At 32.7% G+C, this 16493-nt stretch overlaps 4 protein-coding genes across 6 annotated transcripts in view; 3 read left to right on the top strand and 1 right to left on the bottom strand.

Moving 5' to 3' along the window:
* Positions 1-965: 965 nt before the first annotated feature.
* LOC108743054 lies at positions 966-1878 on the top strand. The gene is made up of 2 exons (XM_018478460.2): positions 966-1403; positions 1496-1878. Exons 1-2 carry the CDS (start codon positions 998-1000, stop codon positions 1807-1809), a joined length of 720 nt encoding a protein of 239 aa, XP_018333962.2. The 5' UTR covers positions 966-997; the 3' UTR covers positions 1810-1878.
* Positions 1879-2243: 365 nt separating this feature from the next.
* Positions 2244-3686, top strand: LOC108743055. 3 transcript variants are annotated; one of them, XM_018478464.1, is made up of 5 exons: positions 2244-2406; positions 2773-2985; positions 3048-3230; positions 3303-3465; positions 3520-3686. In XM_018478464.1, exons 1-5 carry the CDS (start codon positions 2371-2373, stop codon positions 3561-3563), a joined length of 639 nt encoding a protein of 212 aa, XP_018333966.1. In that variant the 5' UTR covers positions 2244-2370; the 3' UTR covers positions 3564-3686. The 3 variants fall into 3 exon arrangements, with proteins under 3 accessions (XP_018333966.1, XP_018333965.1, XP_018333964.1); XM_018478463.1 differs by having other exon boundaries at positions 2618-2985; positions 3526-3686; XM_018478462.1 differs by having other exon boundaries at positions 2618-2985.
* A 138-nt stretch (positions 3687-3824) lies between these two features.
* LOC108743056 lies at positions 3825-5618 on the top strand. The gene is made up of 4 exons (XM_018478465.1): positions 3825-3991; positions 4051-4277; positions 4445-4603; positions 5329-5618. The coding sequence occupies exons 1-4, from the start codon at positions 3892-3894 to the stop codon at positions 5614-5616; spliced, it is 774 nt and encodes a 257-aa protein (XP_018333967.1). The 5' UTR covers positions 3825-3891; the 3' UTR covers positions 5617-5618.
* Positions 5619-5935: 317 nt separating this feature from the next.
* LOC108743050 (voltage-dependent calcium channel subunit alpha-2/delta-3-like) overlaps positions 5936-16493 on the bottom strand; it is a 12675-nt gene continuing 2117 nt past the window's right edge. The window contains exons 2-34 of the mRNA XM_025977819.1: positions 16017-16098; positions 15808-15912; positions 15604-15753; positions 15281-15434; positions 15098-15229; positions 14742-15004; positions 14076-14217; positions 13815-14009; positions 13399-13682; positions 13253-13336; positions 13118-13189; positions 12979-13053; positions 12607-12711; positions 12481-12552; positions 11385-11526; positions 11124-11318; positions 10708-10991; positions 10562-10645; positions 10427-10498; positions 10288-10362; positions 9916-10020; positions 9790-9861; positions 8654-8838; positions 8478-8587; positions 8341-8422; positions 8195-8287; positions 8021-8136; positions 7771-7861; positions 7539-7740; positions 7194-7454; positions 6467-6711; positions 6204-6408; positions 5936-6144 (exon numbers count right to left, since the gene is read on the bottom strand). Coding sequence (XP_025833604.1) covers positions 6052-6144; positions 6204-6408; positions 6467-6711; positions 7194-7454; positions 7539-7740; positions 7771-7861; positions 8021-8136; positions 8195-8287; positions 8341-8422; positions 8478-8587; positions 8654-8838; positions 9790-9861; positions 9916-10020; positions 10288-10362; positions 10427-10498; positions 10562-10645; positions 10708-10991; positions 11124-11318; positions 11385-11526; positions 12481-12552; positions 12607-12711; positions 12979-13053; positions 13118-13189; positions 13253-13336; positions 13399-13682; positions 13815-14009; positions 14076-14217; positions 14742-15004; positions 15098-15229; positions 15281-15434; positions 15604-15753; positions 15808-15912; positions 16017-16098 — 4627 coding nt within the window. The 3' untranslated portion in view covers positions 5936-6051. The remainder of the gene's footprint in view (positions 6145-6203; positions 6409-6466; positions 6712-7193; positions 7455-7538; positions 7741-7770; positions 7862-8020; positions 8137-8194; positions 8288-8340; positions 8423-8477; positions 8588-8653; positions 8839-9789; positions 9862-9915; positions 10021-10287; positions 10363-10426; positions 10499-10561; positions 10646-10707; positions 10992-11123; positions 11319-11384; positions 11527-12480; positions 12553-12606; positions 12712-12978; positions 13054-13117; positions 13190-13252; positions 13337-13398; positions 13683-13814; positions 14010-14075; positions 14218-14741; positions 15005-15097; positions 15230-15280; positions 15435-15603; positions 15754-15807; positions 15913-16016; positions 16099-16493) is intronic.

Here is a 16493-nt window from a genome sequence, read left to right as displayed (position 1 = left end):
CACGATGAGATTCTACGTACTTTTCTACATTATTATCACTTCTAGAAAGTTTGTTAATATCTTTCATCTTTCTATAATTTTACGAGGGCCTTTTTATTTTTAATTTGTATCATATATTTTGATGAAAATAATACCGGAATGTGCCTATTTGACACCGCACTCGAAAACCGTTGGCACGATGAGATTCTACGTACTTTTCTACATTATTATCACTTCTAGAAAGTTTGTTAATATCTTTCATCTTTCTATAATTTTACGAGGGCCTTTTTATTTTTAATTTGTATCATATATTTTGATGAAAATAATACCGGAATGTGCCTATTTGACACCGCACTCGAAAACCGTTGGCACGATGAGATTCTACGTACTTTTCTACATTATTATCACTTCTAGAAAGTTTGTTAATATCTTTCATCTTTCTATAATTTTACGAGGGCCTTTTTATTTTTAATTTGTATCATATATTTTGATGAAAATAATACCGGAATGTGCCTATTTGACACCGCACTCGAAAACCGTTGGCACGATGAGATTCTACGTACTTTTCTACATTATTATCACTTCTAGAAAGTTTGTTAATATCTTTCATCTTTCTATAATTTTACGAGGGCCTTTTTATTTTTAATTTGTATCATATATTTTGATGAAAATAATACCGGAATGTGCCTATTTGACACCGCACTCGAAAACCGTTGGCACGATGAGATTCTACGTACTTTTCTACATTATTATCACTTCTAGAAAGTTTGTTAATATCTTTCATCTTTCTATAATTTTACGAGGGCCTTTTTATTTTTAATTTGTATCATATATTTTGATGAAAATAATACCGGAATGTGCCTATTTGACANATAAAGTATTTGTTTATTATACGAAAACTGTCTTTCATTTCCACGAAAAAAAAAACGAAATGACTTTCCGAACAACCCTATAGTTAAAATTTTATTCGTTTCCCCCTTTTGCCTTAGGAAACCCGACATATTCACAAGAAGAGCCAATGGATCCGAATTTGGTGTTTGGAAATTTGGAGTTCGCTGTAGAAAGTGTTCCAGCAACTCCCGTGGTCACAACAGAACAAGCAAGATTATTATTTTTGCATACGCACACGTGGCTGAAACGCGTCAGACTTTATTACACCCTAAGAGACTTTCCCTTGCAATATGTCAACGGTGTGTTGGATTTGAGCGAGCTTTATCGTTACTTGGCTTTTTACGAACCCGATTTAGAGTCGATGTATAACGTTCAGAAACGTCGAGGTGACGCGTTAGAAACTTTAAGTGGAATATTAAAAGAAGTTAGACCCCAGTGCTACTTGGCAGTTAATATCGAGATCATTCGAGAATTAGCAGAGGTCCAAATCGAACTACTGTCGTTGAACTTGAAGAAACTTTATGCCAGTCAAGGTAACGTCTCTTACTCTGCAAATCCTTACAGCATGGATTATTTCTGGCAACGTATTACTCAAAAACTTGCAGAATTTTCACTAAACTTTCAGATACCAAACAGCAGGAAGGCGAAGACGTAATCAAACGCAAAATCGATGCAGTTTCCGATATCCATCAACGATTAGGAAGTGTGGAAACCTATTTCTATGCTCGACCTAAAGCAACGGAACGGGCAGTTGACGGCGAGCCATCGGACAACGAAGTAATGACGGGATACGACACCGAAGGAGACGCTACAGCAGTAGATGTACCAGTCAGGGACGTGGTCAATGTCGAACAGGAAGAAAAGAACCAGAAGGAAGCAGAGGAAGTAACTGAGAACGATTGTTGTGAAGATTTGAAAAACGAAACAACAAATTCTTAGAAATATTTCCATCATGTACATAAATAAACTTGCTGAAACAATTTTGAAAATACATTTTGTTTGAAGAAATTTTTATTTTATCTTTCTATCCTTATATTTCTAAAACAACTGTCTGCGATGCGCTGATGAGATCCAAAAAGATCGAAATCGCGATCCGCGTCTGGCACTTTCGGCAGAATACAGACCACTTCGAATTATTTTATTCTTACATATGCATGTATAAAACAATTTCGTTACTAACTGAGTGAAAGACAACGCAAGTCATAAACAACTAAATATAAATTTTGATAATGTTTTCCTTGGATGCAACTTACTAAAACGCCACATCGAAAACGCTATTCTTTTTAGCAAAATCCACCGTCCATATTTCAAAAACAAAAAAGAACAAATACATATATGTAGTTTTTTTTCCGCAGTATAAAAATCTCCATGTGAACGAACCATTTGTCAAATGAAATATTTTAGGTTGAAAAGTCCAAATTTTCAGTATCTTTAAAATGCGTTCATCTACATCATTCGTCCTCTTCATACTTTGCGTTTTTCAAATATTATACAGCTGTTATGGAGTTTACACTGTACCTGTATACAAAGAGCATGGTAGGTTTGTTTATTTGTTTCATCCAAATGTTTTTAAGTATACAAGATTTCAAATACAAAAGCAAAAAAGAGAAAATTAACAGATACAAATTCTCGATCAGAAGTCTTTGTGATTGCCCTTCATGGGCCAAGAATTTTGAAATCGTCATTTAGGATTTAATTTTTGTATTTCGTAGTAACTGTTTCGTTATAATAATGTTTTCTTCTTCAGATAGCGTATGCTTCGATAAAATATATAGTTTCATAGATCATGATCAAAATGTACTTTGTAAAAGGTACAAAGTATACAAGCTGTTTGTATGTGTTAGTGATATGGTTTTTGGCTGGTTTGTAAATGGGGCTAAAAAAGTTTTCGATTGTTTAAAGGACGACAAGGCAATAAAACAAATTCAAATTGCTGAATTAATTCCTCCTAAAGAAATAGAAACAGAAGAGGAATTGGATCAGCTCGACCAACCCTCTGATGTTAGAGAAGAAGAAAAGAATATTATTAAGAAAAGACGACCTTTGACTAATAACAGAAGGTTAAGGTCAAAAAACAAGGACGAATCTAAAGGACAATCTTTCTTAGAAAAAGCTGTATCTAACCTTTATTAAAGAAATAAGGGCTTCAATTTTTAAATTGTTACTTAAATTTTTAGTTCAATTTGTGGGGCCACCAGCCTCCACCCCCTAAGACTAAAACCGTTCCTCGTAATGTAAATATGCCGGTTCAAACGCCTCACAAACTTGTAAATAAAATTAGTTTTCGCAACGTGGACCTAAAGAAATGCTACAATTTATTTCTAGGAGCTCATTTGATGACGATATTTATTGCAACATATGTGAGTTCTTCTATCTGTCGATTCGGAAGTGATTGATTGAGATTTGGCTATAATAAAAATACTTTTTTAAAGAAATTTCTCAGGTCGTTCTATAGATGGTCTCCTTTAAATTTTTATGAAATCGTTTTAAGAAACATAACATTTAACGTTGAAAGTCGAAGGGTAGATGTTGCAACAGAGGCAAATGATGTTGATATTGATACTGATAGCGACGAAAGTGATATGGAGGACTTGAGTAAGAATATTTTCAATTCATTTTAATTCACCATAGGTATAAATTAATATACAGTTGTAGTCAAATATAATCGAAGATCCAAACTAAATCACGTCTAACTAAGAAGGGAATCAAAAATCGACCGGATTTGAAAGAATAAAGCCATTGCAATGTACTTATATTATTTTATGTAAATATTTAGCGAGGTTTCTTATAATTCCGAAATAAATACTGATAAATCACTGTTGTTGGTACTTAAATTAACTCAAATAGTTACTTTTCAAATTCAAGATTGTCTCTGGAAATTCAACCAAAATTTTCTTTGTTTTTTTCTTAACTAAGTGGGCGGCCAATAAAGTCATTGTGACATATTGTCCAAAAAACGTAGATCAGTTTGACTACTGAAAAGTCAAATTTTGATGTAATTTTTATTATTTTTACGCCGTTATGCGTTTAAGTTTAATAATTTTGTGTTTATTATTTTACGTGTTTGAAAAATATAAAAATGGTGCTAACGCCTATATGGTTCCAGTCTGCGGGGAAAAGGGTATTTTATGAAAAATGCCTTTCTAAAGCAATGTAATATAAACTAGACTTGCCTTACAGGAATTGTGTGCGAAGAAAAGGTAATTCACGTCTTCACAAAATGCGACAAACCATCATGTAAAGGATACAAAATATGTAAACTAATTTACGCACTGCGAAATATTTTTTTGAGTCACTATATATCCGTTCTGGAACAAATTTTTGAAAGCCTTTCCGACGAAGGGGACGGAGGCTATGCCCCAAAACCTATATGCAAGTCGAAAGATCCAACACTGGTTCAAAGAACAGTAAGCTACCAACATTGAAATTGAAATAACAATTATCAGAATGCATGACAGTTGATACAAAAATGTTGTAAACTATAGTTCGTACTAATTAACAGAAGTTAAACTTTATCATCATCCCTAAAACTAGAACATCCCACAACCTTAACTATTTTTATTTACTGTTAAAGATTGGATATTGGCTTGGAGACCGAAAATTTTCGAAACAAAAACTGTGCAAGGCAGATGCACCTATACCGATCAATATGGCCGATCAATGCAAAAAGCCAACAGGGCGGTACAAATGTATGCTGGCTGCAAATTATACCGCAATGGTGTACTCATTATACGTAAGTATGAATTCTATAGTGGATTTTGGATTTACAGTTGGAACTATTAAAATTGGGAAAGTCCGTAGTAAATTATCTTTCTTGTTTCCACTTGGAACTGTAGCCATTAGCTTTGAATATGCCTTTATTAAGTTAGGAAATGCTTCGTGCGTAGTACAAACTAAGTGAAAACGGATAACCGAATAACAGTAAGCGCTACAGCGGTTAAAAGTTGCTTGGGTATGCCAAAGATCAGGGTCGGCTTTATAACTGCCTTCTCTGAATTATATGCTCAAATTTTGCTTGTCTGAATCTCTTTCTGATATTAACTAGTGTAATGTTCCCTTCTCTTTATTAGTGCCCGCTGCAATTCCTATCTGACATCTCTTTTCTATCTTTACGATATTCCCTACAACGTTTGTCGTAAACAAAAGTAGGCGTTCCATCAGCAACAGCTCTAGTCTAGTTAGTAAGTTGAAAGAAGAAAGTAAATGCTACAATAAATATGGTTTTATTGCTTGCGGACTATGCCAATTCTGAAGGTCCCAACTATACCTACGTTCAGAAAACAGTCAACTTTTTTGATTGCATTGAGGTGTTTAAAGCAATGAATAATAAAAGGAAGACCCAAACCTAGAACGGTTTTTATTTTTTAGTATTAGATTTTTAGACAGTGTGTCGCCATCTACAGATATTTTATTACTACCTGTAGTACTTCATGTATGTATTAAAATTTAACGTTTCAGACTTTTATATGTTCATTTTACAAGAGAATATGCCCAGATTGCGTACCACCTGCTTGGTTGAACTTTGAAAATACTATTATAGAAAAAGTAGGTTGTTTGATGAACCAATTTCTTTTAATTTTACACCTGAAAAGTAACGACGAAGAGGAATGTTCTTGTGACGACGAAAGTAATGATGGGGAAGAGTGTGAATGCGATGATGAGGGCGGTTTTGTATCAAAATTATTGGGCTTTCTTAAAAGCGTCGTCTCCAATCCAACACCAGCAATTCCAGCCAACACCCAATAATTTGTCGCATTAGAAATAAATTATTTGTGAAAAACTGTGTATTTCTCATGTATAAATAGTATAATATCTTATTTTGGGAACAGTTTTAAAGGGTAAGTATTAAATATATATGAAGATTGAATCAAGTATAATTCAATTGTTTGAAGCGTTTATTAATGACAATATCATGACTTTTAACACATACCTTGAGAATGTTGATAATGTTAAAAACAAAGGAAAAATTTTTGGAATCTTGGAACTTTATTTAAATTTTATTTTTAATGACTTCGTAACACATTTATTATATTATAGCATTTTTGAATTGGTTATAATATTTTTTGATTAATATACATATGTGGGGATACGATACTAATTAAAAATTTACGATAAAATTTTTAAAAGAGTAGATACTTTTTGATAAAAGAATCAGCAAATATGTACTACGGAGTACTCTCATTAATCTGACTTTTTCTTATCAGGCTTTTTTAAATCCTTGCTGTCGATTTTTCCACAGTATTTCTCCGGATCCAAGGAGTTAAGTTTAAATTCCTTGAAATTACAAAAGTAACATTTACACCCGAAAATCAGTGAGATTATAAGCCACTTACCTTTTCATTTCTATTAATACATTTTATGTAAGGTCTCTTGTAAAAGTTATTCCTTGTGGCAATGAAACAGGGATGGGAAATATTGTAGGGTATTTCAATGGGATCGGGAGTGTACTGGTAAGCTTGTGTAGTGTTCTTGGGGCATAGACCATTAACAACCAAAAGAATCAAGTTACTTTTGGGAATCGGTTGGGCCATGTACGGCCTACAAAACAACATTTTACAAATTCTGTTATGAAATTTTCGTAGTAAAATTCATTTACCATTTACATTCTTTGTTCAAGAATATGTCGGGTTCAGTGTCAGTGTAACTTGTCCTGTTTAAAGTAAATAACCATAATTGGTGATCACAGGGTGTTGGTACTGTTTTGTTTAGTTGTAGCCTATTGTAACCTAATGTGTACGATTTGACACTTTGGTACATTTTCTTTTTCCCAAGAATAATTTTTGCAAAGTACACGATGGTTGTCATAAACCAATTGATTATTGCGCCTAAATTGTCAAAGAACTGAAAAATTTTTAAACTAATTGAAAGGCGAACATTCCAAATGCCTTAAATTATTTTGTTTTGGAGACCAAAAAAAATGCTATGACTTCCTAAAAGCATCGATACCCTTTAATTGGGTAAGATCCTAATAAAATCGATGTTGTACTAGTACAAGTATAACACATTTTTCGACTAGTAAATTTACCTCAAAAATATGTATCATGTTTCGTAAATTTTATCTTTTTCAGATTGCACACGTTTATTTTATCAAAAAGGATTCGGCAACGAATTTAGCCTGTTGACAATGATTGGACTTAAACTCATTAACTCAAAGCTATCACGAACTATCTCACTTTTAGTACGTAGTAATTTGTATTCCCTCAGGTAAACCTTAGAGCTAATTATCCGAATTTTGGTAGAGAACACGTTAATTTTGTTAGGTTCGCGTTGTTTTTGAGTTATGCGGGTGGGAGATTCTTTCATTTTTACTAATCCTGCTTTACCTTTCCAAATCGCGTTCCTGACGATGGCGGTTCTGTAGCTTTCTTTTTGTCAATATAGCAAATGGCTTGGTAATCAAAAATTTGGGTTTTCTTAAATATTCCGTCAGTAACTAGTTCGTGCATGATGTCTGGTCGTACATCTCCAAAAAAGTTACCAGCATCTTCCAAGTCATCGCTAACCACAATGTAAGCATTATTATCAAGAACGAAGCAGTTTAGCTCCTCTGACCCGCAGGTCACTTTGCAACGATGACCTTCACACTAACGATGGAAAGACAAAACAGTTAGGTTACGATTACTAATAAATATATTCGATATTGTTTTTGCCCAGAAATTGTTACCTACCATTTTTGTTATTTCGACAAATAAGTCGTAAAAAGCGCTGTGGTAAAACTGATATCCAACAACCGAAATCGGAGCTTGTTTTGATTGTTCTTCTCTAAATATAGCCGAAGTCGCTGTTACAGGTGTTGTGTTATCAAATCCTGTTTTTTTTTTTGGTAACAAAAATAGTGTGAAGAAAAATGGTCGTAGCATTAATAGGTATATTCAATGGTATTTCACAGTTCAATAAAATAGAGAAAGGGGAAACAGAAAACAGAAAGGATGAAGAACAAACAGAAAGTAGAACCAAAAATTAACATGCACATACGTTAATTCAATTGATCCTAAAAACAAAAGAAGAATAAATTGAAATAAATATTTAAAATATTAAATTCTTTTTAAACAGGATTCTAATTAATCGTTATTAATCCAGTACAGTATTACTGATTAAGGAAAAGAAATAGAATTTGAATTGAAAGCGAATATTTAATAGAATAGCAAACCTAGTGACTCAAAAGGGACCGAATACACAAAGTTTGGTCCACCCACGTAATAATAATCTACAGCCCTTTTGTACCACACTTCATCGATTGCCTTATTGTGTATTTTGTGAAATGGCCTAAAAAATTGTAATGGTATTAACTGATAGATCTATGAAATCAATTGTTATTTTATACGGATAATCGGGTTTTATTTCTTTCCATCGCGTTAAACCGGAATGGGTCGCTAAAAATATAACCGTAATTGAGTGATTTTTTAACAGTTCTTTCCTAAAAAACATTTTACAGTACAGACAAGTAATTGCCAATTATTTATTTATTACTCGTTTTCATAAAATGAGTAATCTTCAAACCACTGAGTTACTTTAGCGTCATTTATGAGAAGATTCATTAACGTTTCATCACCTGTAATGAAAAAGTTTGTAGGTAACCGATAAGGTAACACATTTTCATTAGATACAATTGGAAGGCCATTTCCATCCCGGTCTCCTGATATTCCGAATCACTGATAGCAATTCTTCTTCTGGATTCTCAAAAACAACCGTGTCACTGTAACTTTTGCAGTACAACCTTTGGCAAGTAAAATTGATCTCCGTAAATAAATTTCGACAAAACCATGTGTATGTAAAAACGTACCATTCAGGATGAATTGTCCAATTGGTTGTTGCTGATAACCCGGTAATCTTTTTCTCAATGTTATGCAAAACGTTTTCTTTGTACTCGATTCTATTGAGTCCGTATTTATCTGGTATGGCAATAACGACGCTGAATGGACCAACTCCAGTATAAAAATAATGGCGAGTGCTAAATATAACTCTTTTCTAAAAGAAATAATAAAATATGTGGGAATCGGGAACGGCACTGTAATAACTGCTTATCAAATTTGAGAGGATAAGGAAAATGTGTTGATGAAGTTGGAAATTTATTTAATCAATTAGTTTTTAGTGATGATACCATTAAAAGTTTTAAGTTCTTACTTATATATTTATCGCATTTTTAAAATTACTGAAAAAAAATTTGGTTTTCGATGTGAAACTTCTTTAGCATCATGGCGTTAATCAGCATTCAATTTCTGCATGATACATTTACTGTTTTATTCTTTTGGAAACTACTAAAACTTAAATTATTATTAAAATATCGCCGGACGTTTAGGGGATTATTAAAATCTAAATTATATATATAAAATGCTAATGTGCGTATGTAAAGACAGGGTTTTCTCTATCACCACCAACTCCTATCAACTTCACGTTGGGGTGATAAATACCCCTTGGTCTTCTGCTGAAAGTAAGGGAGTTTGGTAGCGGTGGGTGGAAGTGGGTGGCGAAAATGTGAAAAAATATATATCTGTCCTTTTCTAATTCATGAGACCTTTTGGAAAGTTCTAAAAGTTTCTGAAATGATCCAGAAAACTCCAGAATGTGTGCAACTGTTACAATCGATCTAGAATGTTCTAAAAATTTCTGGAATGATCTAGAAAGTTCCAAATTGTGTGTGCAATTGTTAAAATCGATATGGAATGTTCCAGAAAGCTCTAAAAATTTCTGGAATGATCTAGAAAGTTCCAAATTGTGTGTGCAACTGTTAATATCGATGTGGAATGTTCCAGAAAGTTCTAGATACCATTAAACATGTATTTTAACCCGAGCAACGCCGGGTTTCGCTGCTAGTTTTAAATAAAAATGATAGCAACATTATTAATTGGCTGTTTTTAAAAAATCCTTATCACAGTATAAGTATTATATATTTCTTAGCATATATATTAATTATTTTACCATTTCGTCGATGTGTGTTTTCACATCAAGGGTAGAATAACCTTCGTTCCTCATGACGATATTTTTCCGTAACTGTAATATTTAGGAATGTGATTATTGTATCTAGTTAAAATGAATTAAAAATACCTCTAATAATTCGTAATGGAAATCTCTTGGGCCCCTTTGATCGTCCATTAATTCAACCTCAGTAATATCCACTCTGTTAAACGTTGGTTTAGGGATGTTTTGGAACTTTAAACAAATAATTTGTGTCTGACTGTAGTTCTATTATATTTCATTTATGCAAGATATGAAATGTGTAATTTTGATAATCAATTCTTAAAGGCAAATGAGAACAAATTTAAAAATTGAACCAAAACTTCTTTACAAGATTTACAATTTAGATTAACATCGAACTGTGAAGGATGGAATTTAATTTCTTATTTCTGAACTAGTAACTAAGTAATCTTTTTTAATTTTGTTTAATCCAGAACTAGATTTTGAACTGAATGTAAATACCTCTGTTCTATGGTCAGGGTGAACCATTATAAGCCCGTTATTGGTGACAATAAAGGCGTAACCATTAACACCAATCTGTACAAAGAAAAGAACAAAACAATGAAGCTCAGACACTGGATCTGCATTTCAATTGTCTTACCCTATACGACATAAGGTTTGCCTTTATGTAACTAATTGGAATGTCCACAGCTGCAGCACCTAGTACTTTTGACTAAAAAATTAGAAACTGCTGTACACAGTTTTACTCAATTTTGAATAACTCAACCTAACTTACTCGATTAGGTCTTAGATCGTAAATGGGTAATGATACTGTCGTTACATAAGTGTAATTCCGTTTTGTCCTATATATTTCGTAATCCTAGAAAATATTACCGTTATTTAGTATAGTACAATAGTCCAACGAATTTTCTTTCAACACACATGATCTTTTTTGAGTAAAATATTGTCTTCCCAAGTATACATATATTCTTCTCTCTCTATCATCCTTTTTGTATAGTCCAAGAATATATCTCTTTGCCTGTTTCCTTCAACTTTTGTCCAAAGCCAATTGGCAAGTCTCCTGTCGGCCAAATCAATGTAAGTGCCGGTCCAAACCGGATCTGGCTTTGCTACTTTGTTTAAATTTAATGGACGGGAAAATACATCGACGTATTTTAAGACTTTCTCTCGAATTTCAGATGGAGTATTGATGTTAACGTAATATCCTTAAAGAAAAGTGTTTTTATAACAGATGTTGTTTATCTTTCTTTGCTTTTTCGAAATTTACGACAAATTACACTTGAAATATTTTGTTAACCTCTATGAATATTAAAGAGTGTGATTTGTTTAAATTTTACCCATGTTCGAGCAAGCAATCCACTGTAATTCTCTTGCATCATTTTGATCGGTTCCGATTAAATAAGTAAAGACCCTAACTGGTCTGTAGTACTCATTTGGCCTTAAGTTGTTGTATCTTCCAAATAACTCAGGCTTATAATCGTAATCAATTCCCTCAGTAATTAGCATTATAGCTTGATTACAGTTAGTACCAACTAAAAATTTCGTAATTATTAATACGTTTTATCAATTGTTTTGTACTGGGTTCTTAAAAAATGTACCCGAATTCTCTGCATAGCGTTTCTCTCTGTACTTTTCCAGAACACTGAAAGCTCGTTCAAATGCGATGGTCATATTTCCAGCAAATTGCGTTTCATATTTTCCCAAACTTTCCCTAAGCAGTCTTAGATTTTCTTCATGAGCCTAACGATTGTTAATATTAGTTTATAAATGACCGATCGTCATTAATTTGATAGATAATTTATACATTTATCTGNAAATCTAAATATATATATAAAATGCTAATGTGCGTACGTAAAGACAGGGTTTTCTCTATCACCACCAACTCCTATCAACTTCCAGTTAGGGTGGTAAATACCCCTTGATCTCCTGCTGAAAGTAAGGGAGTTTGGTCGCGGTGGATGGAAATGGGTGGTTGTGGGTGGCGAAAATGTGAAAAAATATGTATCTGTTCTTTTCTAACTTATAAGACCTTTTGGAAAGTTCTAAAAATTTCTGAAATGATCCAGAAAACTCCAGAATGTGTGCAACTGTTACAGTCGATCTAGAATGCTAATGTGCGTATGTAAAGACAGGGTTTTCTCTATCACCACCAACTCCTATCAACTTCACGTTGGGGTGATAAATACCCCTTGGTCTTCTGCTGAAAGTAAGGGAGTTTGGTAGCGGTGGGTGGAAGTGGGTGGCGAAAATGTGAAAAAATATATATCTGTCCTTTTCTAATTCATGAGACCTTTTGGAAAGTTCTAAAAGTTTCTGAAATGATCCAGAAAACTCCAGAATGTGTGCAACTGTTACAATCGATCTAGAATGTTCTAAAAATTTCTGGAATGATCTAGAAAGTTCCAAATTGTGTGTGCAATTGTTAAAATCGATATGGAATGTTCCAGAAAGCTCTAAAAATTTCTGGAATGATCTAGAAAGTTCCAAATTGTGTGTGCAACTGTTAATATCGATGTGGAATGTTCCAGAAAGTTCTAGATACCATTAAACATGTATTTTAACCCGAGCAACGCCGGGTTTCGCTGCTAGTTTTAAATAAAAATGATAGCAACATTATTAATTGGCTGTTTTTAAAAAATCCTTATCACAGTATAAGTATTATATATTTCTTAGCATATATATTAATTATTTTACCATTTCGTCGATGTGTGTTTTCACATCAAGGGTAGAATAACCTTCGTTCCTCATGACGATATTTTTCCGTAACTGTAATATTTAGGAATGTGATTATTGTATCTAGTTAAAATGAATTAAAAATACCTCTAATAATTCGTAATGGAAATCTCTTGGGCCCCTTTGATCGTCCATTAATTCAACCTCAGTAATATCCACTCTGTTAAACGTTGGTTTAGGGATGTTTTGGAACTTTAAACAAATAATTTGTGTCTGACTGTAGTTCTATTATATTTCATTTATGCAAGATATGAAATGTGTAATTTTGATAATCAATTCTTAAAGGCAAATGAGAACAAATTTAAAAATTGAACCAAAACTTCTTTACAAGATTTACAATTTAGATTAACATCGAACTGTGAAGGATGGAATTTAATTTCTTATTTCTGAACTAGTAACTAAGTAATCTTTTTTAATTTTGTTTAATCCAGAACTAGATTTTGAACTGAATGTAAATACCTCTGTTCTATGGTCAGGGTGAACCATTATAAGCCCGTTATTGGTGACAATAAAGGCGTAACCATTAACACCAATCTGTACAAAGAAAAGAACAAAACAATGAAGCTCAGACACTGGATCTGCATTTCAATTGTCTTACCCTATACGACATAAGGTTTGCCTTTATGTAACTAATTGGAATGTCCACAGCTGCAGCACCTAGTACTTTTGACTAAAAAATTAGAAACTGCTGTACACAGTTTTACTCAATTTTGAATAACTCAACCTAACTTACTCGATTAGGTCTTAGATCGTAAATGGGTAATGATACTGTCGTTACATAAGTGTAATTCCGTTTTGTCCTATATATTTCGTAATCCTAGAAAATATTACCGTTATTTAGTATAGTACAATAGTCCAACGAATTTTCTTTCAACACACATGATCTTTTTTGAGTAAAATATTGTCTTCCCAAGTATACATATATTCTTCTCTCTCTATCATCCTTTTTGTATAGTCCAAGAATATATCTCTTTGCCTGTTTCCTTCAACTTTTGTCCAAAGCCAATTGGCAAGTCTCCTGTCGGCCAAATCAATGTAAGTGCCGGTCCAAACCGGATCTGGCTTTGCTACTTTGTTTAAATTTAATGGACGGGAAAATACATCGACGTATTTTAAGACTTTCTCTCGAATTTCAGATGGAGTATTGATGTTAACGTAATATCCTTAAAGAAAAGTGTTTTTATAACAGATGTTGTTTATCTTTCTTTGCTTTTTCGAAATTTACGACAAATTACACTTGAAATATTTTGTTAACCTCTATGAATATTAAAGAGTGTGATTTGTTTAAATTTTACCCATGTTCGAGCAAGCAATCCACTGTAATTCTCTTGCATCATTTTGATCGGTTCCGATTAAATAAGTAAAGACCCTAACTGGTCTGTAGTACTCATTTGGCCTTAAGTTGTTGTATCTTCCAAATAACTCAGGCTTATAATCGTAATCAATTCCCTCAGTAATTAGCATTATAGCTTGATTACAGTTAGTACCAACTAAAAATTTCGTAATTATTAATACGTTTTATCAATTGTTTTGTACTGGGTTCTTAAAAAATGTACCCGAATTCTCTGCATAGCGTTTCTCTCTGTACTTTTCCAGAACACTGAAAGCTCGTTCAAATGCGATGGTCATATTTCCAGCAAATTGCGTTTCATATTTTCCCAAACTTTCCCTAAGCAGTCTTAGATTTTCTTCATGAGCCTAACGATTGTTAATATTAGTTTATAAATGACCGATCGTCATTAATTTGATAGATAATTTATACATTTATCTGCAAGCTTTTATTAACCAACAATATTTGGAAACCAAACTTTCTTTGATTAGTAAAGATTCATATTTTAGGTATATATTCTGCATGACTGAAATGAAATTTTACAGCGGAAAGACTTCTTATAATCCTAAAATTGACTGATAGATTTGGTTTAATTCCGAAATGGGTTAGTTTTGATCATGAACCGGTCTAATTTTGATCAATAAATGCACGAATTTCTAAGTTTAAATTATTTTCTTAACTTTTTATTTTAAATAGGCCAGTTCAATCCGGCCAAAAGTAAAAATTCCACAATGTTTGGACTTTGATTGAGAAACTTTATCAATTCTTAGCAATAACAAGTCAATCGTAAATTGTGGGTATTTTTAAATCTTTAGGTAAACTCAATAAGTTCAATTGCTTGTAAATTAAAAAAAAATATATATAGAAAGTAAGATTGTTATCCTTTAAATACCTGCATTAACGTGTCATTAAAACAATCAACTAGTGGATCAGTAAATTTTGTAAATGTGTAAATGTTAACATAGTCGTTATCTGCAAGGGTGTCTAAGATGTTGTTAATAATGTGTTTTGCCATTGCCCTACGTACACCAAGCATCGATCCCGATTTGTCTAAAAGGATAACGATATCTTTTGGAGAAGTTATAGCTTCCGTGTACCAATTTCTTAATCTATAGTCATAGGTTTGATCGTATTGTTCTTCAGACCATTTCACTGCTGAAATTGAGATTAATTTCCAAATGAATTTTCATTTGTTTATACTGATGGTATTTTTGTCTCTATTTTATTTGGACTGTTTTAAAAAATTACCAGGATATAGCCTCATAAAGCCTGTTGTACTGGCAAAATATTGCCATATTAAGGTAGGATCCTTTTTGTAATTCTCTTGAAATGTCAGATCTAAAGGTTCTGACCATCGTACATCATTAAGGACGTCGTTTTCTAAAATATTATTTTATATTTCAAATGTTAGTATTCAACAACGAACTCTACCTCTGTAATATATACTTTTTGAAACTCGTATTATACTATAATTTAAATTGACTGGATCTTCGAAACTGGGATGTTTTACCATAGGAAGCCTTCTAAAATGATCGTTCGGGTGTTCAATAAATTCTGAATCCTTGTACTGCCAATGGCGCTTTGTCTAAAGTAAAATATAAACGTTAAATGTGGAGTACTGCCCTTAATCGAAGGCCTACAGTCATGTATAGGCAAATAAAAGAACAACCCAAATATTAAATGAAATACGTTGGTGATAGGTGAATATTTGCTGTGCGAGTCCACCTTTAATATTTTGTGAATAGAATGTCTACCTTGGCTCGTATTTCATGAAGTTCTTGTTCTAAAGTAGCATTAGGTTCAATACTTGTTAAATTATCGGCATTATAATAATCATACGAACTAGAGGAATCTATGGGAGACTGTCGATCGAGAGACAACGCCTCGGCTGCTTCCATTATTCTCTAAAAAAATCAAATAATGATTCGAAAGTCAGAAGGACGATTTCGAAATCATACTCGAACAGCGCTTTCTTTTTCGTCCATCATTTTCCTCATATTCAATGCAATGCCTCTTAAAATGTTTATTCCTTCCTCTTCGACAAAACTTGTACCTTCAAAGCTCTAAAACATGACTCTTAATGTAATTAAAACAATTTCACCTACACTTTTTATTTTTTTGAAAAAGTTGCAGTTTTCAAGAAGAATTAAATTTCACTTATACTTACTTCTGCTACCATATTTCTTTTGGTTATTTTCATTCCCATACTAAATAGCCTTTCACCTAGTGTTTCTGCCCACCATTTAAATCTGTGAAATTTTTGTTTGACAATTTTTATAAATAAATTACTCCTCTCTTTTCATTTTAACATTAACAAAAGTAGCGATGAAATGGAGAAACAATCATTAAAAGTTTATTATAAAGACAACGAAGTAGCACAATTAAAAGAAAATTGTTTACGATTGTATAATACTACTGCATGCACAGAAAAAACCTACAGACAAGGGATAGTATCTTGGTTACAAAGAAAGTATTAAATATTTCCGAAATACGTTTAGGTCTATACAATTCGTTAATTATGTTGAAATATCGAAATTCATTAGTTTTTTCATGATAAGAAGTTTATAAAGTGCGAATTGTAAGTATTTCTCGGAATAGCTTAATTTGCGGCTTTTTTTTCTTCTTCGTTTTAGTTATTTATTTT

This window comes from Agrilus planipennis, unplaced genomic scaffold (genome assembly GCF_000699045.2).
Source record: "Agrilus planipennis isolate EAB-ADULT unplaced genomic scaffold, Apla_2.0 scaffold410, whole genome shotgun sequence".
Taxonomy (NCBI): Eukaryota; Metazoa; Arthropoda; class Insecta; order Coleoptera; family Buprestidae; genus Agrilus; species Agrilus planipennis.
This window is presented reverse-complemented; position numbering and strand designations above follow the sequence as displayed.